This window comes from Bos taurus, chromosome 6 (assembly GCF_002263795.3).
Source record: "Bos taurus isolate L1 Dominette 01449 registration number 42190680 breed Hereford chromosome 6, ARS-UCD2.0, whole genome shotgun sequence".
NCBI classification, from domain to species: Eukaryota; Metazoa; Chordata; class Mammalia; order Artiodactyla; family Bovidae; genus Bos; species Bos taurus.
The window spans coordinates 46,043,713-46,061,921 of NC_037333.1; the positions used below are offsets into that span (position 1 = coordinate 46,043,713).

General features: G+C 37.2%; 1 protein-coding gene across 3 annotated transcripts in view; it reads left to right on the plus strand.

The window, feature by feature from the left end:
- TBC1D19 (TBC1 domain family member 19) overlaps window positions 1–18,209 on the plus strand; it is a 156,256-nt gene that overhangs the window by 21,051 nt on the left and 116,996 nt on the right. For 2 of the 3 annotated variants that reach the window (XM_024993412.2, XM_015471566.3), the window contains exon 1: window positions 14,423–14,504. Coding sequence is in view for 1 of the 3 variants with exons in the window: in NM_001076938.1 (NP_001070406.1) it covers window positions 6,628–6,700; window positions 7,654–7,699; window positions 14,429–14,504 (195 nt within the window). In the remaining 2 variants the exon portion in view is untranslated. Of the gene's footprint in view, window positions 1–6,627; window positions 6,701–7,653; window positions 7,700–14,422; window positions 14,505–18,209 lie in introns of those variants that run through there. The other variant, NM_001076938.1, reaches the window with a different exon arrangement.

Genomic DNA, 18,209 nt, shown 5'->3' on the forward strand with positions numbered 1-18,209 from the left:
TGTGATGGTTTTCCCTTTATACGGAGCAACTAGCATGTAGGAAGTGTTCAGTTAATTATTGAAGGAAGAATGCAAATGAATAGGTGTATATACTATATTGAAAGGAGACCCCTGGACTTGGAGAAGGCTTGGATGGCACTTAAAGTGGGGAAGATGGGAGTGAATTCCTGATGTGGGAATGGTGACAAGGCTAAGTAGCTTTTTGTTGTAGGGCGCTTCTAGAGAGATAAGATTTTATAAATTGGGATTGAAATGCCAGAATGAGTTTGTCTTTATTTCATAGGCAGTGAAAGGGTCGTTGAGGTATTTTGAGGGTGAAGACATTGAGATGGTTTTGGGGAACACTAGTCAGGCACTGGTGAGCAGGTTAGATAGAAATGGGGAGTGTTCTACTTTCATCCTGCACTTTATTCCTTCCTATATTCTCCTGGAGCATCCACCCTTCTGCAAACTGATAGTGCACCAGAACTTTTACATACCTCTGTTCAGTCCATCCACTCAGCCTATATGCCTTTTCTCCCCTTTTCTAGTTTCTAAAATTAGAATTAATTGTTCTGTGGATGATTCCTCTGTCGTAACATAGTGGAGTTAGCTTTTTTTTAAATTGGCCATCTTTTTATGTTTTTTGTTTTAATGCTTTTTTATTTGTAGCCATTCCCCCACCCCCATTTGTGTTTGTGTTATGTGTTTTTTGTTTTGTTTTTGGCTGCGCCACATAGCTTATGGGATATTAGTTCCCCAGCAAGGAACTGAACCCAGGCCACAACAGTGAAAGTGCCGAGTCCTAACCACTGGACCATCAGGGAATTCCGTACCCATGGGGTTTTGTAGGTGTAGGCCTAAGTAATCTTTAGTGCAATGTGTTCACTGAAAACACGTTTATGAAGTACTTCTATGTGATAAGCATTATGTTGGTTCAGAGATGAAAGACTTATGCTCTAGAAGCCTAGTGCAGTGGTTCTCAAAGTATAGTCTGTGGACCCCTGGTGGGTCCTAAGACCCCTTCAGGTCAAAACTATTTTGTATAATACAAAGGCCTTTAAAAAAAATATTAATTGTGCTGACATTTACACTGATGCTACAAAAGCAATGGCGATGAGTTTAAATCGGGGAACTAGTACCGAACTCTACTAGTAGTCACTGTGTTTTTCACCAACACACAGTTTTAAAACATAATCTAAGTGTTTAAGTGTTCTTGATCAACAGTAAACAAGTATGAATTTTATTACATCTCATTTCTTGAATACTAATTTTTAAATAATCTGTTTGCTGAAATGGAAATTATGAGTAAGACACTACTGCTGTGTATTGCAATAAGATGGTTATCTAGAGGAAGACCACTCCAGCGAATAACTAAATTACAAACTGGATTGCCTTTTTTTAAAAAATGAAACATCTTTACTTGTAAGCGTGAACTGTTGACAAACTGTTTTTCACACTTGAATATTTGGCAGATATTTTCTCTAAAATGAGCAAAGTGAGCCTATCACTTCAAGGAAAACTGTTATATATTGCCAATTATAAAATTCAGGCTTTAAATAAAAATTGGATTCTGGAAAACTTGTTTTCATCAGTGTGAATTTGATGGCTTCCTAATACTTAAATACTTTTCTGATGGTATTGATGGTGATATTAACAAATGTTACTTTTTGATATTGTTTAATGAAATATGTCCACCACATATTGTTAATATGTTTGAAATGATTGATATGTAATGTTACAAAATCATGTATAAGTAGAAGATTGATTCAAAGTGCAAGGCAGATCGATACATGTTTTTCCAATAAAGTGTGAAAGTATAAGTTCATGAAATTATAAGTTCATTCAAATTCCACATTTCAGCTAATCTTTAGGAAACTACTAGTTGTCAAATTTAGTATACTATCAAAGGAGAATATCCACAATATATGAAAAGGATATTAAAATATCATTTTCCAGTTGCCTGTGTGACACTGATTTTCGCATATGTTAGTCAGAACAACACATGCCACAGATGGAATATTACAGCGGGGTGAAGAGCCCAGTTGTCTTCTACTGTCCAAACATCAAAGATATTTGCATTTGCACTGTAAAACAGGGCCTCTTTTTCTCACTAATTTTTGTTTCTGAAAATGTAGTTCTTTTAAATAAAAATATCTTGGTTAATATATAATAGATTTATATTTATTACTTTAAAATGAATTGACAAATATTTTTATTATGATAAACATAAAATTTGCCATTTTAACCATTTTTAAGTGTACAGTTCAGTGACATTAAGTACATTCACATTTTTTGTGAATTCACATTCACATTTTGTGCAACCATTATCACCATCCATCTCCAGAACTTTTTCATCATCCCATACTGAAACTCAATACTCATTAAACACTAACTTCCCATTGCTCCTTCTTCACAGTCCCTGGCTATTAGCATTCTACTTTCTGTCTCTATGAATTTGACTATTCTAGTACCTCATATAAGTGGCGTCATACAGCATTTGTCTTTTTGTGACTGGCTTATTTTGCTTAGCATAATGTCCTCAAGGTTTGTCCATGTTGTAGATGTGCCAGAATTGTCTTCTTTTTTAAGGCTGAATAGTATTCCATTGTATGTACATACAACATTTTCTTTATCCATTCATTTATCTTTGACCCTTGGGTTGCATCCATATATTAACTATTATAAATAATGCTGCGATGAGCATGAGTGTACAAGTAGCTGTTAAAGTCCCTGTTTTCAGTTCTGTTGAGTATGTATGTAGAATTGGAATTGCTGGGCCATACAGAAATTCAATTTTTTATTTTTTGAGGAGTTAATTTCTAGTACTATAAATATCAGTAGATATAATCCACATTAACAGAAGTACTCTTGAGTCTTCAATGATTTTTAAGAATGAGGGTCCTGAGACTTAAAAGTTTGAGAATAAGTGGTGTAGTGGAATGAGTGAAATAGAGAGGTAAATTAGGAAGTTACTACAGTAGAAGACAAGTTGGACTAGACTTTGCTTAGAGAAAATGACCAGAGTGGTAAGGAGAATATGTCAAATGAAGAGAACTTGGAGAACCTGAAAATGTATGTGACCTTGAGAACTTTCTGGGAAGATACAATAGCTAACTTTGAGTATTTGAAGATCTCTCACAGAAAAGGGATTTGGCATATTTTCTGTGAACTTGGAGTAAGGTGGAGCAGAGGGGAAGAATGATAGTAGCAGATGTTAAGGGGAATCTATTTTAGTTCATAATAAGGATTTTCTAACAGAATAGTTCCAAGGTAGAATTGACTAAAGGTAGGGAAATAGCATAGAGTTTCAAACTGAGAGTTTCTAAGCTAAAAAGCTCCTTGGAGAGGAGAGGTGAATCCGCCATTAAATGGTTAGTTGGCCTAGAAGAACTCTATAATCCCTTCTGATGCTGAAGTTCCGTGATTCGGATTAACATGTTCCTCTGTCGTTTGTATGACCTGTAAGTTGACAGTTGGATTCAGGGGTTTTGATCAGACTCAGGTGCCATCTCAGTGACCACAGCTGTTGGCACTGGAGTCCTCTTTCATTGAGAAGCACATAATGGCTGGTTGTTTTTTTGCAAAGTTAATAGCTATTTCTCCTCAATGCCTAGAATTGATTAGGCGTTGCAAAATGATGGTATTCTAATTATATCATACCTGTTTTAGTTATTCTAGCTGGAATATTTTTATAAAGAGACATTTCTCCATATCTGTTATTTGGTTACCAAATGATATAGTTTCTGTAGGGCTTCCCTGGTGGCTCAGTGGTAAAGAATTCCTCTACCATGCAGGAGTCACGAGTTTGATCCCTGGGTGGGAAGATCCTCTGGAGAAGGAAATGGCAATCTACTCCAGTATTCTTGCCTGGGAAGTTCCATGGACAGAGGAGCCTGGCGGGCTACAGTTCATGGGGTCGCAAAAGAGTCGGATACAACTTAGTGACTAAACAATAGTTCCTGTAGGAAAGTCAGGCTAGATAGATGCCTTTTCATTTATTAATCAGTTTTCAAGGTAGTAAGTTGGTTCCTTGTCATCTTCAATTTTCATTACTCTATCAAGTTTTTCTTCTTAGAAAGGGAGAAGAGACTTGTCTGGTCAGCTTCAAGTATTCATAGGTGTGAGGCTGCTCCAGTGTCTTTAGACCTCGTCTGCTATCTTGGATTAGAGAACAACCCTCCCAGTGTCAGCTCCTGTTCTCAAATTAGCTCTTCATATGTTCCAGTGAATACTTGCTGGCAATTTTGGGGTCTTCCTCTTTTCGTATTCATCAACAGCCCCTCTGCTCTTTCCTTTTATAGTTGCTAACACCATACAAGTCTTGTGGTTGTTGGTTTGTCCCCAACTGCTTGTATTTTAGGTTTGTGGGGAATACCTTATTACCAAGTTTGGTTGTGAGTGTTTTCTGTTGGATTTTGGTTTTGTTGTCTAGTTGCTTGGTTTCACTGTGGAGATCGTGGAGATTAAAACAAAAAAGTCTCCCTACTACCAATGTCATCTTCCCAGAGAGATGTTAAAATCTTGGAAGAATTAGAGTAGAATTGAGAATAACTGAAATTTCTGACTTGGTGAATGATAATTTTCATGGATGAGTATTAAAAATAGGAGAGAAGGAGAAAGGTAGTGAATGGAATATAAGATCAGTTTTTGATTTCTTAATCAGAAATGTTTGTGAGATACTCTAAGAGAAATGCTTTCTTAAGACATAAAGTGAGTGAAAGTGAAAGTCGCTCAGTCATGTCCGACTCTTTGTGACCCCATACAGTCCATGGGATTCTCCAGGCCAGAATACTGGAGTGGGTAGCCTTTCCCTTCTCCAGGGGATCTTCCCAACCCAGGGATCGAACCCAGGTCTCCTGTATTGCAGGTGGATTCTTTACCAGTTGAGCCACAAGGGAAGCCCTTCTTAAGACATATGTCTCTAGAATTTGATAGAGAGAGCTAGGTGATGAAATATCAACACTTCTAAGGTAATTGAGGCCATTATAAGTTGGAGAAATTATTATTTTGGTAAAAATTACAGTGTGAAAAACCAGTAGAATAGAAAGCATTCAACTGAAGATGAAAGAGATACTAATAAGCATTTGTGAGTGGGTCAGATCAGATCAGATCAGATCAGTCGCTCAGTGGTGTCCAACTCTTTGCAACCCCATGAGTCGCAGCACGCCAGGCCTCCCTGTCTATCACCAACTCCCGGAGTTCACTCAGACTCACGTCCATCGAGTCAGTGATGCCATCCAGCCATCTCATCTTCTGTCATCCCCTTCTCCTCTTGCTCCCAATCCCTCCCAGCACCAGAGTCTTTTCCAATGAGTCAACTCTTCACATGAGGTGGCCAATGTACTGGAGTTTCAGCTTTAGCATCATTCCTTCCCAAGAAATCCCAGGGCTGATCTCCTTGAGAATGGACTGGTTGGATCTCCTTGCAGTCCAAGGGACTCTCAAGAGTCTTCTCCAACACCACAGTTCAAAAGCATCAATTCTTTGGTGCTCAGCCTTCTTCACAGTCCAACTCTCACATCCATACATGACCACAGGAAAAACCATAGCCTTGACTAGACGAACCTTTGTTGGCAAAGTAATGTCTCTGCTTTTGAATATGCTGTCTAGGTTGGTCATAACTTTCCTTCCAAGGAGTAAGCGTCTTTTAATTTCATGGCTGCAGTCACCATCTGTAGTGATTTTGGAGCGCAGAAAAATAAAGTCTGACACTGTTTCCACTGTTTCCCCATCTATTTCCCATGAAGTGGTGGGACCGGATGCCATGATCTTTGTTTTCTGAATGTTGACCTTTAAGCCAACTTTTTCACTCTCCACTTTCACCTTCATCAAGAGGCTCTTTAATTCTTCTTCACTTTCTGCCATAAGGGTGGTGTCATCTGCATATCTGAGGTTATTGATATATCTCCCGGCAATCTTGAGTGGGTAGTTTTATGTATTTTCCATAAATATGTACAACAAATGCAGGTTTACAGAGCAGCAATCCAAAGGGGATGACACTCTTCAAAGCTCCAGTTATATGGATGCATCAGGGTTTTTGGCTATTAGGTGCATGTAGATGCCATATATATTAAGTATAAAAAGAATGAATTTATAAAGTATTTTTCCTATTAGAAAAATAGATGTTAAATATTCATAAAAATGAAAGTCTTAGATGAAGATGTTAACTATTCATTAGCTACAGGTTTAATATTTTAAGTAGATTCTAGTGTCCTATCACAGATCTTCTGTTTTAAAAGTATATGAGTATTCTGTCTTACGAGCTGTTCCAGATGCTCAGGAGCTCTGATCTCAAAGGGGGTGTTTTAAATGGCAGTATGCATATATGGCTCCCCTGGTGGCTTAGATGGTAAGAATCTGTCTGCAATATGGGAGACTCAGGTTCGATCCCTGGTTTGGGAAGATCCCCTGGAGAAGGAAATAGCAACCTACTCCAGTATTCTTGCTTGGAGAATCCTATGGAGCCTGGTGAGCTACAGTCCATGGGGTCTCAAAGAGTTGGACACAACTGAGCAACTAACACACACACACACACACACACACACACACATTTGGACATTCCTTTTTAAACATCTCGTTAGCATTAAGTATCACACCAAATGACTACTTTTGACCTGTCTTTTTGTTTCTTCTTTCTAAAATCAGGCCAGTCTTCAGAGACCTGAGATTAAACTTGAATCACTAAAAGAAGATATTAAGGAATTCTTTAAAATATCAGGTTTGTAAGTTGCTTTTTATTTTTCTTTCTCTAATTCTTTAAAGCAAAATAAGGAAAGACTTTATTTTGAGGGGATATTGTATCTGCAGTCAGTTACTTTTTTAAAATTGTGGAAGAGTGGTAGGATAGGTTTTTATCTGCAGTGAATTAGAACTTTCAGACATTTCTGCAGAAATTCAGGAACACTGGTAATAACTGCTTTACATTGATCAGTTTTAAATAGTGTTTACCTTCCTGGTCAAAATACATCCTGAATGTATTAAAATCTCCTTGGTTAAATATCTTGTCTTTTACCTTTCATCTGTGACTTTTTTCTTTCTCTGCTTCTTTTCTCTCTTTTCTACACTTCAAAGAAAACAGAAGATCTCAGCTTTTAGAGCAAGCTGTTAAGCTTTTGCACTTGGGAACTGAGATATTAAGTGGTTTACTTACCCAAATAAGTTGATCAGAAGTAATAGTTAGTAGCCAAGTGAACTGATCTGACTGGTGGTGCCTCATAATAGTCTGCTTCTCTTGTTTAGGAATTTACTGACTAGGTGATTGTCATGAATTACTTGTGATCTTTGTCAAGCGCCTGGCTGTTTCTCGCCCTTCCGTTGGCATGTTCCTCATAGCACTGACAGTACAACTGCCAAAGATTTTGGCATTTGTTGAGTTCCTTAACAATGGAAGAAGGAAATATTCTTCTCATCTTAAGAAAATGACACCATAGTTTTACTTACAAAGTAATGAATCATGTTGACGACTTTGTATTCAGTGTTAGCCAAGGGAATATTGGTAAATATATAAGAAATAATTCTTTAGAATAACACTTTACATTAGCAATTGGCAGTTGATAAAGTTCTTTCACAGTAAATATGATGTTAAAGTTTTTGGGAAATAAATTTAATTTTAATGTATGTTTACTTAAAAAACTAATATGTTTATGTATGTTTTCCTTTTTTTTAAAACAGGTTGGGAGAAAAAACTTCAGAATGCTGTGTATAGTGAACTGAGTGTGTGAGTTTTTCCTCCCTATTTTGAGATACTCTTATTACATTTAGCTATATTTGCTTTGTAAGTAATGAATATAGTTTTACTATGTGTACTCATTGTTATTATTTCTTATTAGCATTTATATAGCATTTCAAGTGAGTTTCACTTACAATTTCAATTGTAGTCTTCCTGAGAATTAATACGTGGGGGTTTTTACCGACCAAATGTTTTATATTACCAATTCATTAATCCAGTGTAATTAGGGAATATGATATTTCTCAGAAGTTAGTATTCCAGATAATTTAAGCTTACCAGTGTTCTCTTTATTGTTGCCATATTGGACATTATCCTTTTTCTGTCTTTATATACTGACCATTTTAAACACAACTAACTCTTTTTTGAAATATTCATTATTAAGAATATTACTGCTTTTATTTATCTGAATTTGTTCTCCGAGTTTGCTGAAGTGTGTAGAACTATTTTTCATTACAAGACATATGGATCCCAAATGTTAACCTTTGTAGTTTACTTAATGTTCCATTATTCATCAATTATTTATTGCTAGCACTATAGTGGGCACTGGGGATATAGCATAGAACAGTGAACAGTTTCTGCCCTCATGAGGTTTATGATCTAACTGAGTTCTTAAGTCTTTTTTTCCCTGCTATCAGTGTATCTGTATCCGTAACCTCTCTAGTTTCTCACACTCCTGTTTCCAATTTGCTCCTTCTAATCTGCTGTTACTTGGAAAAGGAAATAACCTGGTTTACCAGAATTGTTTCTAAAACAAAGAGATGAATGCTTGTGGATTTGTGCTTAGACACACGTTTTTAAAATTAGTTATTTGCTTCTTTGCTTATTGCTATCTTTTGAGTTGGTTTTTGAGCTCTTAAACTCATAAATAAAGTGCCATCTATTAAGTAAAGCTGATTGTGATTATACCTTTGGTTCTAGTCACTAAAGGAAAAGGTATTTATCATGACAAGTAAGGTTTTAAAACTCCCCAAATGTAGTAGAGATACCATAAGTTGATTAAACTAATACGGACATGGTGATTTGCCTGTCTATTAAGCTTGTAACTTCAGTGTCTTTGTCTCTGATACTGGCAGAATAATAGCATCTGTTGTGTATAATTCCAGATATTAGATTCTCATCTCAGTAGATACTACTGATGATTGCTATTTTTGTGGCATAATGCATTCCTGAAAATTGTTCTGTGAGATAGAGTGCCTTTTTACTTGATGGCATGGACAATATTTCATTCATTGTAATATTCTTGATATCCTACATAATAGACATTAAATAAGTATTTTATAAATATTGAATAACTTGTTGGGATATTTGAAGAAGTTCAGTAAAACTGCCTGTTGCCTCACTTGGGTTCTGAACAAATAAAGAAAATAAAATATAAAGGCAAATGGGAAATCAAAACTATACTTTTACTTGTGATAAAGATTGGTAGGAGGACATAGCTTAGTGCAAGAGCAAAATAAACTCTTTAGCTGAACTCCAGACTCAGACTTAACCTTCTACTTAAATAACACTGTGAGCATATTCAGTTTATTCTTCCAAAATTTAAAAGTTGGAGAGGGCATTTATTCTCTTCTGGGGTATAGTGAGTAAAGCCCTGGAAAGAGGTCAAGTATGTTACAGGGAGGCAGTTCGTTTTATATGAAAGGGCACATCTGGAGTCGGGGAAGAAGTGTTTCCTCATGCAAATCAGAAAAGTAAGTGGACTTAGCGTATTCTGGTCCATTTTTCATTGGTAGAAACCATTACATGCATAGGTAAATAAAGCAAAACTAAGATAGAAATATCTATTAATATAAATGATTGGAACTGAAAAAAAAAAATGCACATACTCTCATTCCTAATAGAACTGTGGCCATGTGAACTGTATACATCATACCTGGAATTTGCTCATGTCATACTTATTTTAGTAATGATTCCAAAGATTTTAGTCAGATTTTTATTTAACAAGTATAGCAGAAAAATTTCTACAGTCTTTTATTACATGAAACATAACACTAGCCCAGGTTAGCTCTTTCCACTTCAAAATTGCATACCTTATCTATTATTGTGCTAAAAACTATTTAATATTATATCAGTGATAATTTACATTGATTGAATGTTTATGTCCAGCACTGTGGTAATAAGCACTTTATAGGCATTGTCTATATTAGGTAGTCTTTATAACACCCTACAAAGCAGATTTTATTATTCTAATTATTTTACAGAAGAGAAAACTAAGTCTAAGATCACTTAAGTAACTTGCTGAAAATCATGTAGCTAGTAAATGGCAGTGCTGGGATTTCACCTCTAGTGAAACATATTCTAAAGCCATACTTTTTACTACTTCTCACATATACTTGCATCTTGTTTTTTACCTAGATTAAAAATGTTCTAAAACAAGAATTATGTCTTACATTTCTTTGAGTATCTCCTATAGCATCAAATAAATGACATGGAGTCAGCAAGTAGTCATTGAGCCACCCCTAGGGCTAGCACACAATAAATATCTTTTTGAATTGAGAAAACTTAGTGAAACTATTAATCCTAAATATTTACTGTAAATATTTAAGAAAGTCTTTACTTTGAAAATGTACCCATTTCTTTGTCTCCTAGTCTTTATTGTATTTTATGTAGAGCAGTTTGGAGAAGGAAATGGCAACCCACTCTAGTATTCTTGCCTGGAGAATCTCATGGACCAGAGGACCCAGGGGGGCCTATAGTCCATGAGGTTGCAAAGAGTTCGACATGACTGAAGAGACTGAGCATGCATATAAAGAATTAGAAGATATATTATTTTCCTTATGGAATACAAATTAAAAGAATATATAAACCTTTTTAACCTTTCATATGCGTATATGTTATAAAAACAGATACCACAATTTGCTGTTATAGTATATATATGCAAGTGTCTACCATATTTTGGAGACATATAAATGTTTAATGATAGTGGGCCTCAAAACAGACAGATTTTTAGATTAATGAGTACCTTATACTAGATCACCAGACTAGGTCAGTCTTTTATAGACATGCACAGTGTTCTCTAAGAGAGTCCTCAGGTAGTAGACCTGGGCATCTCTAAAATCTCCTAATCATAGTTCTTCTTGCCCTCTTAGTCGTAAATGTTACACATAACAATTGTTATGTTCAGAGCTAGGTGCTGGCATAATGCACAAGTAAGTAGATAGTGTTTGCTTTTAATGGAGCTTACATCCCAGTGGGGCACAGAGACTTTACAGACGCAATTACAGTAGAATATAGTAAGTGCTGTAATAGGGTAAGTGCAAGCAGTACATAGGGCCGGTGCGTAACTCAGACTGGAGGTGTCATGATGACTTGTCACAGGAAATAATATTCAGACTGAGATCAGAAAGCAAAGCTACAGTTAGGGGAAGGAATAGAGAAGAAAAATGCTTTGGGCACAAGGGAACAACAGGTACAGATGTTTCACACATGCATATGTGTTTAGTTGTGTCCAACTCTTTTGTAAACCTGAGGACTGTAGCCTTCCAGGCCCCTCTGTCCTTGGGATTTCCCAGGTGAGAATATTGGAGCAGGTTGCCATTTCCTCCTCCAGGGGATCTTCCCAGCCCAGGGATTGAACCCAGATCTCTTGCATCTCCTGTACTGGCAGGTGGATTCTTTACACTGGCGCCACCTGGGAAGCCCACAGACATTTAGAGGTGGAAAAGAATGTTATATATTGGAAGAATAAAAATTGTATGGCTGGATGGTCGAGGGCAAAGGGCCATAGGAAAGAATGAAGCTGGATCTGTAGGCAGGCTTGTGCCTGTTACTCAAGGATTTGTAGACTAGATCCTAAAAGCATTTGGGTACCATTTTAGGATTTAGTAGTGATATGATCACATTTGGGTTTTAGTTATTTAGAAATGTGCATATGTGCATGCTCAGTTGTGTCTGACTCTTTGTGACCCCATGGACTGTAGCCTGCCTGGCTCCTCTATCCAAGGGATTCTCAAGGCAAGAATACTGGAGTACATTGCCATTTCCTTCTCCAGGAGATCTTCCTGACCCAGGGACTGAACCCACATCTCCTGCATTGTTGGCAGATTCTTTACCATCTGAGCCACCTGGGAAGCCCATTCAATAATGTACTCGGTATCTAGTATGTGCCAGGTCTTATGCTAGACACTGGAAATACAATCACTGGTGAATAAAGGACACACTACTCCTGACGAACAGCCAGGCAAATTGACAAATAGGTTGAAGATAGTGTAGATGCAGGGGAGACTGCTTATGAATATGTCAGATGAATGCAAGCAAATAATGTCATTGCCCAAATCAGTGTCAGTGAGGTAGTAAAAGATGGGTGGTATTTAGAGGGATTTGGAGAGACAGGAAGAGGGAGGAGTAAAGAGTGACATCCAGTTTCTGTATTGTTCCTATCTGCTGATCCTCATTTCTTTGTATTCAGTTCACTTCAGTTCAGTCGCTAAGTCGTGTCCGACTCTTTGCGACCCCATGAATCGCAGCACACCAGGCCTCCCTGTCCATCACCAACTCCCGGAGTTCACTCAGACTCACATTCATCGAGTCAGTGATGCCATCCAGCCATCTCATTCTCTGTTGTCCCTTTCTTCTCTTGCCCCCAATCCCTCCCAGCATCAGAGACTTTTCCAATGAGTCAACTCTTCACATGAGGTGGCCAAAGTACTGGAGTTTCAGCTTTAGCATCATTCCTTGCAAAGAAATCCCAGGGCTGATCTCCTTCAGAATGGACTGGTTGGATCTCCTTGCAGTCCAAGGGACTCTCAAGAGTCTTCTCCAACACCACAGTTCAAAAGCATCAATTCTTCGGTGCTCAGCTTTCTTCACGGTCCAACTCTCACATCCATACATGACCACAGGAAAAACCATAGCCTTGACTAGACGAACCTTTGTTGGCAAAGTAATGTCTCTGCTTTTGAATATGCTATCTAGGTTGGTCAAAACTTTCCTTCCAAGGAGTAAGCGTCTTTTAATTTCATGGCTGCAGTCACCATATGTAGTGATTTTGGAGCCCAGAAAAATAAAGTCTGAAATAACCCTTAAAGTAAGAAAGCGTTAGTCACTCAGTCGTGTCCGACCCTTTGTGACCCCATGGACTACAGCCTGCCAGGCTCCTCTGCCATGGAATTCTCTAGGCAAGAATACTGGGGTGTGTTGCCATGCCCTTCTCCAGGGGATCTTCCTGAACCAGGGTTTGTACCTGAGTCTCCTGCTTTGCAGGCAGGTTCTTTATCATCTGAGCCACCAGGATCTTTTCTAAATAACCTTTAAGATCATCAGTAAACGCTCTCAAGTTTCTAAATTTCCAAGTTTTATTAAATTTAGAAATAATTACTGTTAAATGGAAGGATTTTAGAATTACATTTCATTATAAAACATATGTATCTTTACAAGTAATATAGTGAGCAGTATAAAATATACAACTTGAAATACTCAGGTATCTAGAAATTACCAGTGGTTTTTGTTTTTTTTTTTGGTGAGTGTGGAAAGGTGATTTGTTTAGGTACATGGAATGCAGATTTTAGCAGAAAAAACAATTAGAAACAGTTAGTAAAACTGTCTAAAGTTCCCCTTTAGATATCCCTGTTTGGATGAGGAATTTCTTGAGAACTCAGTGCATGGTTCTTGATTGTTAGAATATGGTTGCTTTACATGGGTATAATTTCTATGACTAATTTTAATTAGAGGTATCAGTTGTGAAAGAGATTGAAACCTCTAAGGAAATGTTAATTGTTGTGTTTTCCTATTGGCTTCTCTATGATTTTATATCACTCTGTGCCTCAGTCATTACATTTCAGCCATCCCGGCTTTTTCTGATTTTTAAACATTCCACAGTTTCCCACCTCAGAGTTTTGTGCTTGCTATCCTTTTGCTTGGAATGTTGGTTGGCTCCTTTTCACTCATGTCTTGATTCAAACATTAGGTTTCCTAGACACCTTCCCTGCCCTTCCAAATCATTTAGACTTTATCCTGCTCTCATTTTCTCATGGCATTTACTACTCTTTTATGTTATTCTATTTGTTTTTTTTTTTTTAATGAATATTGACTGTCTTTCTTCACTAGAATATTAGGTACATGAGAATAGGAGACACTGTCTTAATCTCACCATATACCTAGAATGGCTCAAATATGTTGAATAAATGAATCTGTTTTCTTAATAAAAACAATATATTTTGAATATAAAATGTCATGTTACACAGAAAACAGAATTTGACATTAAATTTAAAAAATTTTATTAAGTCTGTGAATTAATATAGTATGTAATATATTGCATGCTAAAATATGGCTATTACAAAAGAGTATTTATACTATCACTTCAATTCTGTGGAAAAGGAAATTGGGAGAATTGAGAAAAGTTGATATTTTAGTAAGTTAATGGACTTGTTTAGATTTCAGATTTTAAAAATTTCTGTTATAATATTTATATACTAAAATTAACAGTTGTGAAAATTTCATATGAGCACTTACAGAGCTAAATAATTTAAAAGTTACCTCAATCTATGAATTCCACTTTAACTTTTAATGTCATTAAATTGCTAATTTAAAGTTACAATGCTAGCAGGATAAGAATTAAAGTTTTGTTAGGTTGTTGTACCTTGTATAAGTACATAGAACTGCTAGCAAATGTTCTGTTTCATATATCATGGACTATAGAGGTAAGTAATTTCTAACCAAACAAACTGATTAATTATCAAAAGTGGTATGTAATATTTAGCTCCCTCTTTCTGTCCTCAGGTTTCCTTTACCTAGTCATCCTGCTGCACCTCCTGAACATCTTAAAGAACCTTTGGTATACATGCGGAAAGCACAGGTTGGCTATTGTTCATTTTAATTTTATTATTCCATACCAAGTTATATAATGCAGAATGAAAGATCCTTATTAACATTAGGACTATATTTATTATATGAAAGACTGGATAAGGACTACTAAAGTGATGCAAATAGTATTTGTATGCTGTTTATATTCGGTAACCAAGGATTACTTACTTAATTTCTATAGTAATTCTGAAAATACTGAGTAGAAGGGAAAAAAATCATGTACCATACTGGCCTAAGATTTAAAATATGATAAAAGTTTTATGTACTGATTTGTTCCTCAAGTTCTGTGATATTAAAGGAAAGAATAGGGAATGAACTGACTCACTTGTCCCCTAAAATTTTGGCTTTTGACACCAGTGTTACTGATAGTGTATTTGAAATATATTTGTTTTCATACAGGTTGTCACATACTAGTTGTATTCAGTTGCAGAATCCAAATGACTCCTGTAATCTAAGATGAACTGACAAACAACGAAAAGTCACTTTAAAAGAATAAAATAAAACAATTTAAATAGAAAGACTATAAAAAGCTGTTAAAATAGAAACAATAAGCTGTCTAAATGTCCCTAATTCTTTAGCTGGCCTTTGCCTTTGCCCAGCCTGGTCTACCTGCCTGTGAGGTAGGACTGTTCATGAGCCTTCCTCTCAGTGCTGGGGACCCTCTAACTGCCACTCCTGAGGCTTTAATGGACATCATAAGCTGACCTTCTTTCTCCATCGTAGTCTCGGAAACTATTATTAAAAATTTGAAATACACCCTGGCGAACTCCCATGAACCCATCACCCAGCTTCAGCAATTACGCAGTGGTTCTGCTGCTCCTGAGAAGTGTTCTGCTGCTTTGAGTTACTATGTTTCATGTGCTGGATGTTAGGCAGATTTTTTAAAAAGCCCTTAAAATTGGAGGGTGAAAGGAAGCAATGTAAACAAAAAACATGGAGATATTTGAGGAAATATTAATGTGTAGTATATTTCTATCTCTGCTGCTGCTAAGTCACTTCAGGTGTGTCCGACTCTGTGCGACCCCATAGACGGCAGCCCACCAGGCTCCCCCGTCCCTGGGATTCTCCAGGCAAGAACGCTGGAGTGGGTTGCCATTTCCTTCTCCAATGCATGAGAGTGAAAAGTGAAAGTGAAGTTGCTCAGTTGTGTCCGACCCTCAGTGACCCCATGGACTGCAGCCTACCAGGCTCCTCCGCCCATGGGATTTTCCATGCAAGAGTATTGGAGTGGGGTGCCATTGCCTTCTCTGATATTTGTATCTCTATGTAGTATTAATACTTTAGGTCCAGCAATCAGATGGTATTTACTATCAGTGTGTCATAAAGCATAATATTGAAATGATGCGTGTATGAAAGAATTGTTTGGTCTTTTATTATAAAGGTCTGAACTCAAGAAAATAAAGCTAAATATCTAGTTCTAAGATTGTTTTTTTTGGCAAAATTGGAAAATTTTTGAACATTTTAGAGAAAGTATCAGTTTTAACGTGTAAAAAACAGAAGTTGGTTTCTTATTAAGACTGAAGAGGTGAATAATAGGTCTGTTCTTAAAGTCTACTGCTAGTTGCTGAGACTGTGTATGAATGGTAAGTATATGTATGGTAGTCTTCTCTCTTCTTTCTAGGCTTACCCACTAGATCAAGAGTTGGCATGCTACAGCCCATGGGCCAGATCTGCCCTGCTACCTGTTTTTGTATCGTGGGCAAGCTAGGATTTTTTTTTTTTTTTTTTACATTTTCAACTGGTTGAAAAATCAAAAGAATACTGTCTTGAGACCCATGAAAATTATAGGAATTAATCAAATATATTTATTAGAAAATAATCATGCTCCTTTATTTACATGTTGTTTATGGCTGCTTTGGAAGTGGTCAAACAAGAGATGGCAAGAGTGAATGTCGACATTCTAGGAATCAGCAAACTCAAATGGACTGGAATGGGTGAATTTAACTCAGATGACCATTATATCTACTACTGTGGGCAGGAATCCCTCAGAAGAAATGGAGTAGCCATCATGATCAACAAAAGAGTCCATAATGCAGTACTTGGATGCAATCTGAAAAATGACAAAATGATCTCTGTTCGTTTCCAAGGCAAACCATTCAATATCACAGTAATCCAAGTCTATGCCCCAACCAGTGACGCTGAAGTTGAACGGTTCTATGAAGACCTACAAGACCTTTTAGAACTAACACCCAAAAAAGATGTCCTTTTCATTATAGGGGACTGGAATGCAAAAATAGGAAGTCAAGAAACACCTGGAGTAACAGGCAAATTTGGCCTTGGAATACAGAATGAAGCAGGGCAAAGACTAATACAGTTTTGCCAAGAAAATGCACTGGTCATAGCAAACACCCTCTTCAACAACACAAGAGAAGACTCTACACATGGACATCACCAGATGGTCAACACCGAAATCAGATGGATTATGTTCTTTGCAGCCAAAGATGGAGAAGCTCTATACAGTCAACAAAACAAGACCAGGAGCTGACTGTGGCTCAGATCATGAACTCCTTATTGCCAAATTCAGACTTAAATTGAAGAAAGTAGGGAAAACCACTAGACCATTCAGGTATGACCTAAATCAAATCCCTTATGATTATACAGTGGAAGTGAGAAATAGATTTAAGGGACTAGATCTAATAGATAGAGTGCCTGATGAACTATGGACGGAGGTTCGTGACATTGTACAGGAGACAGGGATCAAGACCATCCCCATGGAAAAGAAATGCAAAAAAGCAAAATGGCTGTCTGGGGAGGCCTTTCAAATAGCTGTGAAAAGAAGAGAAGTGAAAAGCAAAGGAGAAAAGGAAAGATATAAGCATCTGAATGCAGAGTTCCAAAGAAGAGCAAGAAGAGATAAGGAAGCCTTCCTCAGTGATCAATGCAAAGAAACAGAGGAAAACAACAGAATGGGCAAGACTAGAGATCTCTTCAAGAAAATTAGAGATACCAAGGGAACATTTCATGCAAAGATGGGCTCGATAAAGGACAGAAATGATATGGACCTAACAGAAGCAGAAGATATTAAGAAGAGGTGGCAAGAATACACACAAAAGAACTGTACATAAAAGAGCTTCACGACCCAGATAATCACGATGGTGTGATCACTGACCTAGAGCCAGACATCCTGGAATGTGAAGTCAAGAGGGCCTTAGAAAGCATCACTATGAACAAAGCTAGTGGCGGTGATGGAATTCCAGTTGAGCTATTCCAAATCCTGAAAGATGATGCTGTGAAAGTGCTGCACTCAATATGCCAGCAAATTTGGAAAACTCAGCAGTGGCCACAGGACTGGAAAAGGTCTGTTTTCATTCCAATCCCAAAGAAAGGCAATGCCAAGGAATGCTCAAACTACTGCACAATTGCACTCATCTCACACGCTAGTAAAGTAATGCTCAAAATTCTCCAAGCCAGGCTTCAGCAATACGTGAACCGTGAACTTCGAGATGTTCAAGCTGGTTTTAGAAAAGGCAGAGGAACCAGAGATCAAATTGCCAAGATCCGCTGGATCGTGAAAAAAGCAAGAGAGTTCCAGAAAAACATCTACTTCTGCTTTATTGACTATGCCAAAGCCTTTGACTGTGTGGATCACAATAAACTGTGGAAAATTCTGAAAGAGATGGGAATACCAGACCACCTGACCTGCCTCTTGAGAAACCTGTATGCAGGTCAGGAAGCAACAGTTAGAACTGGATATGGA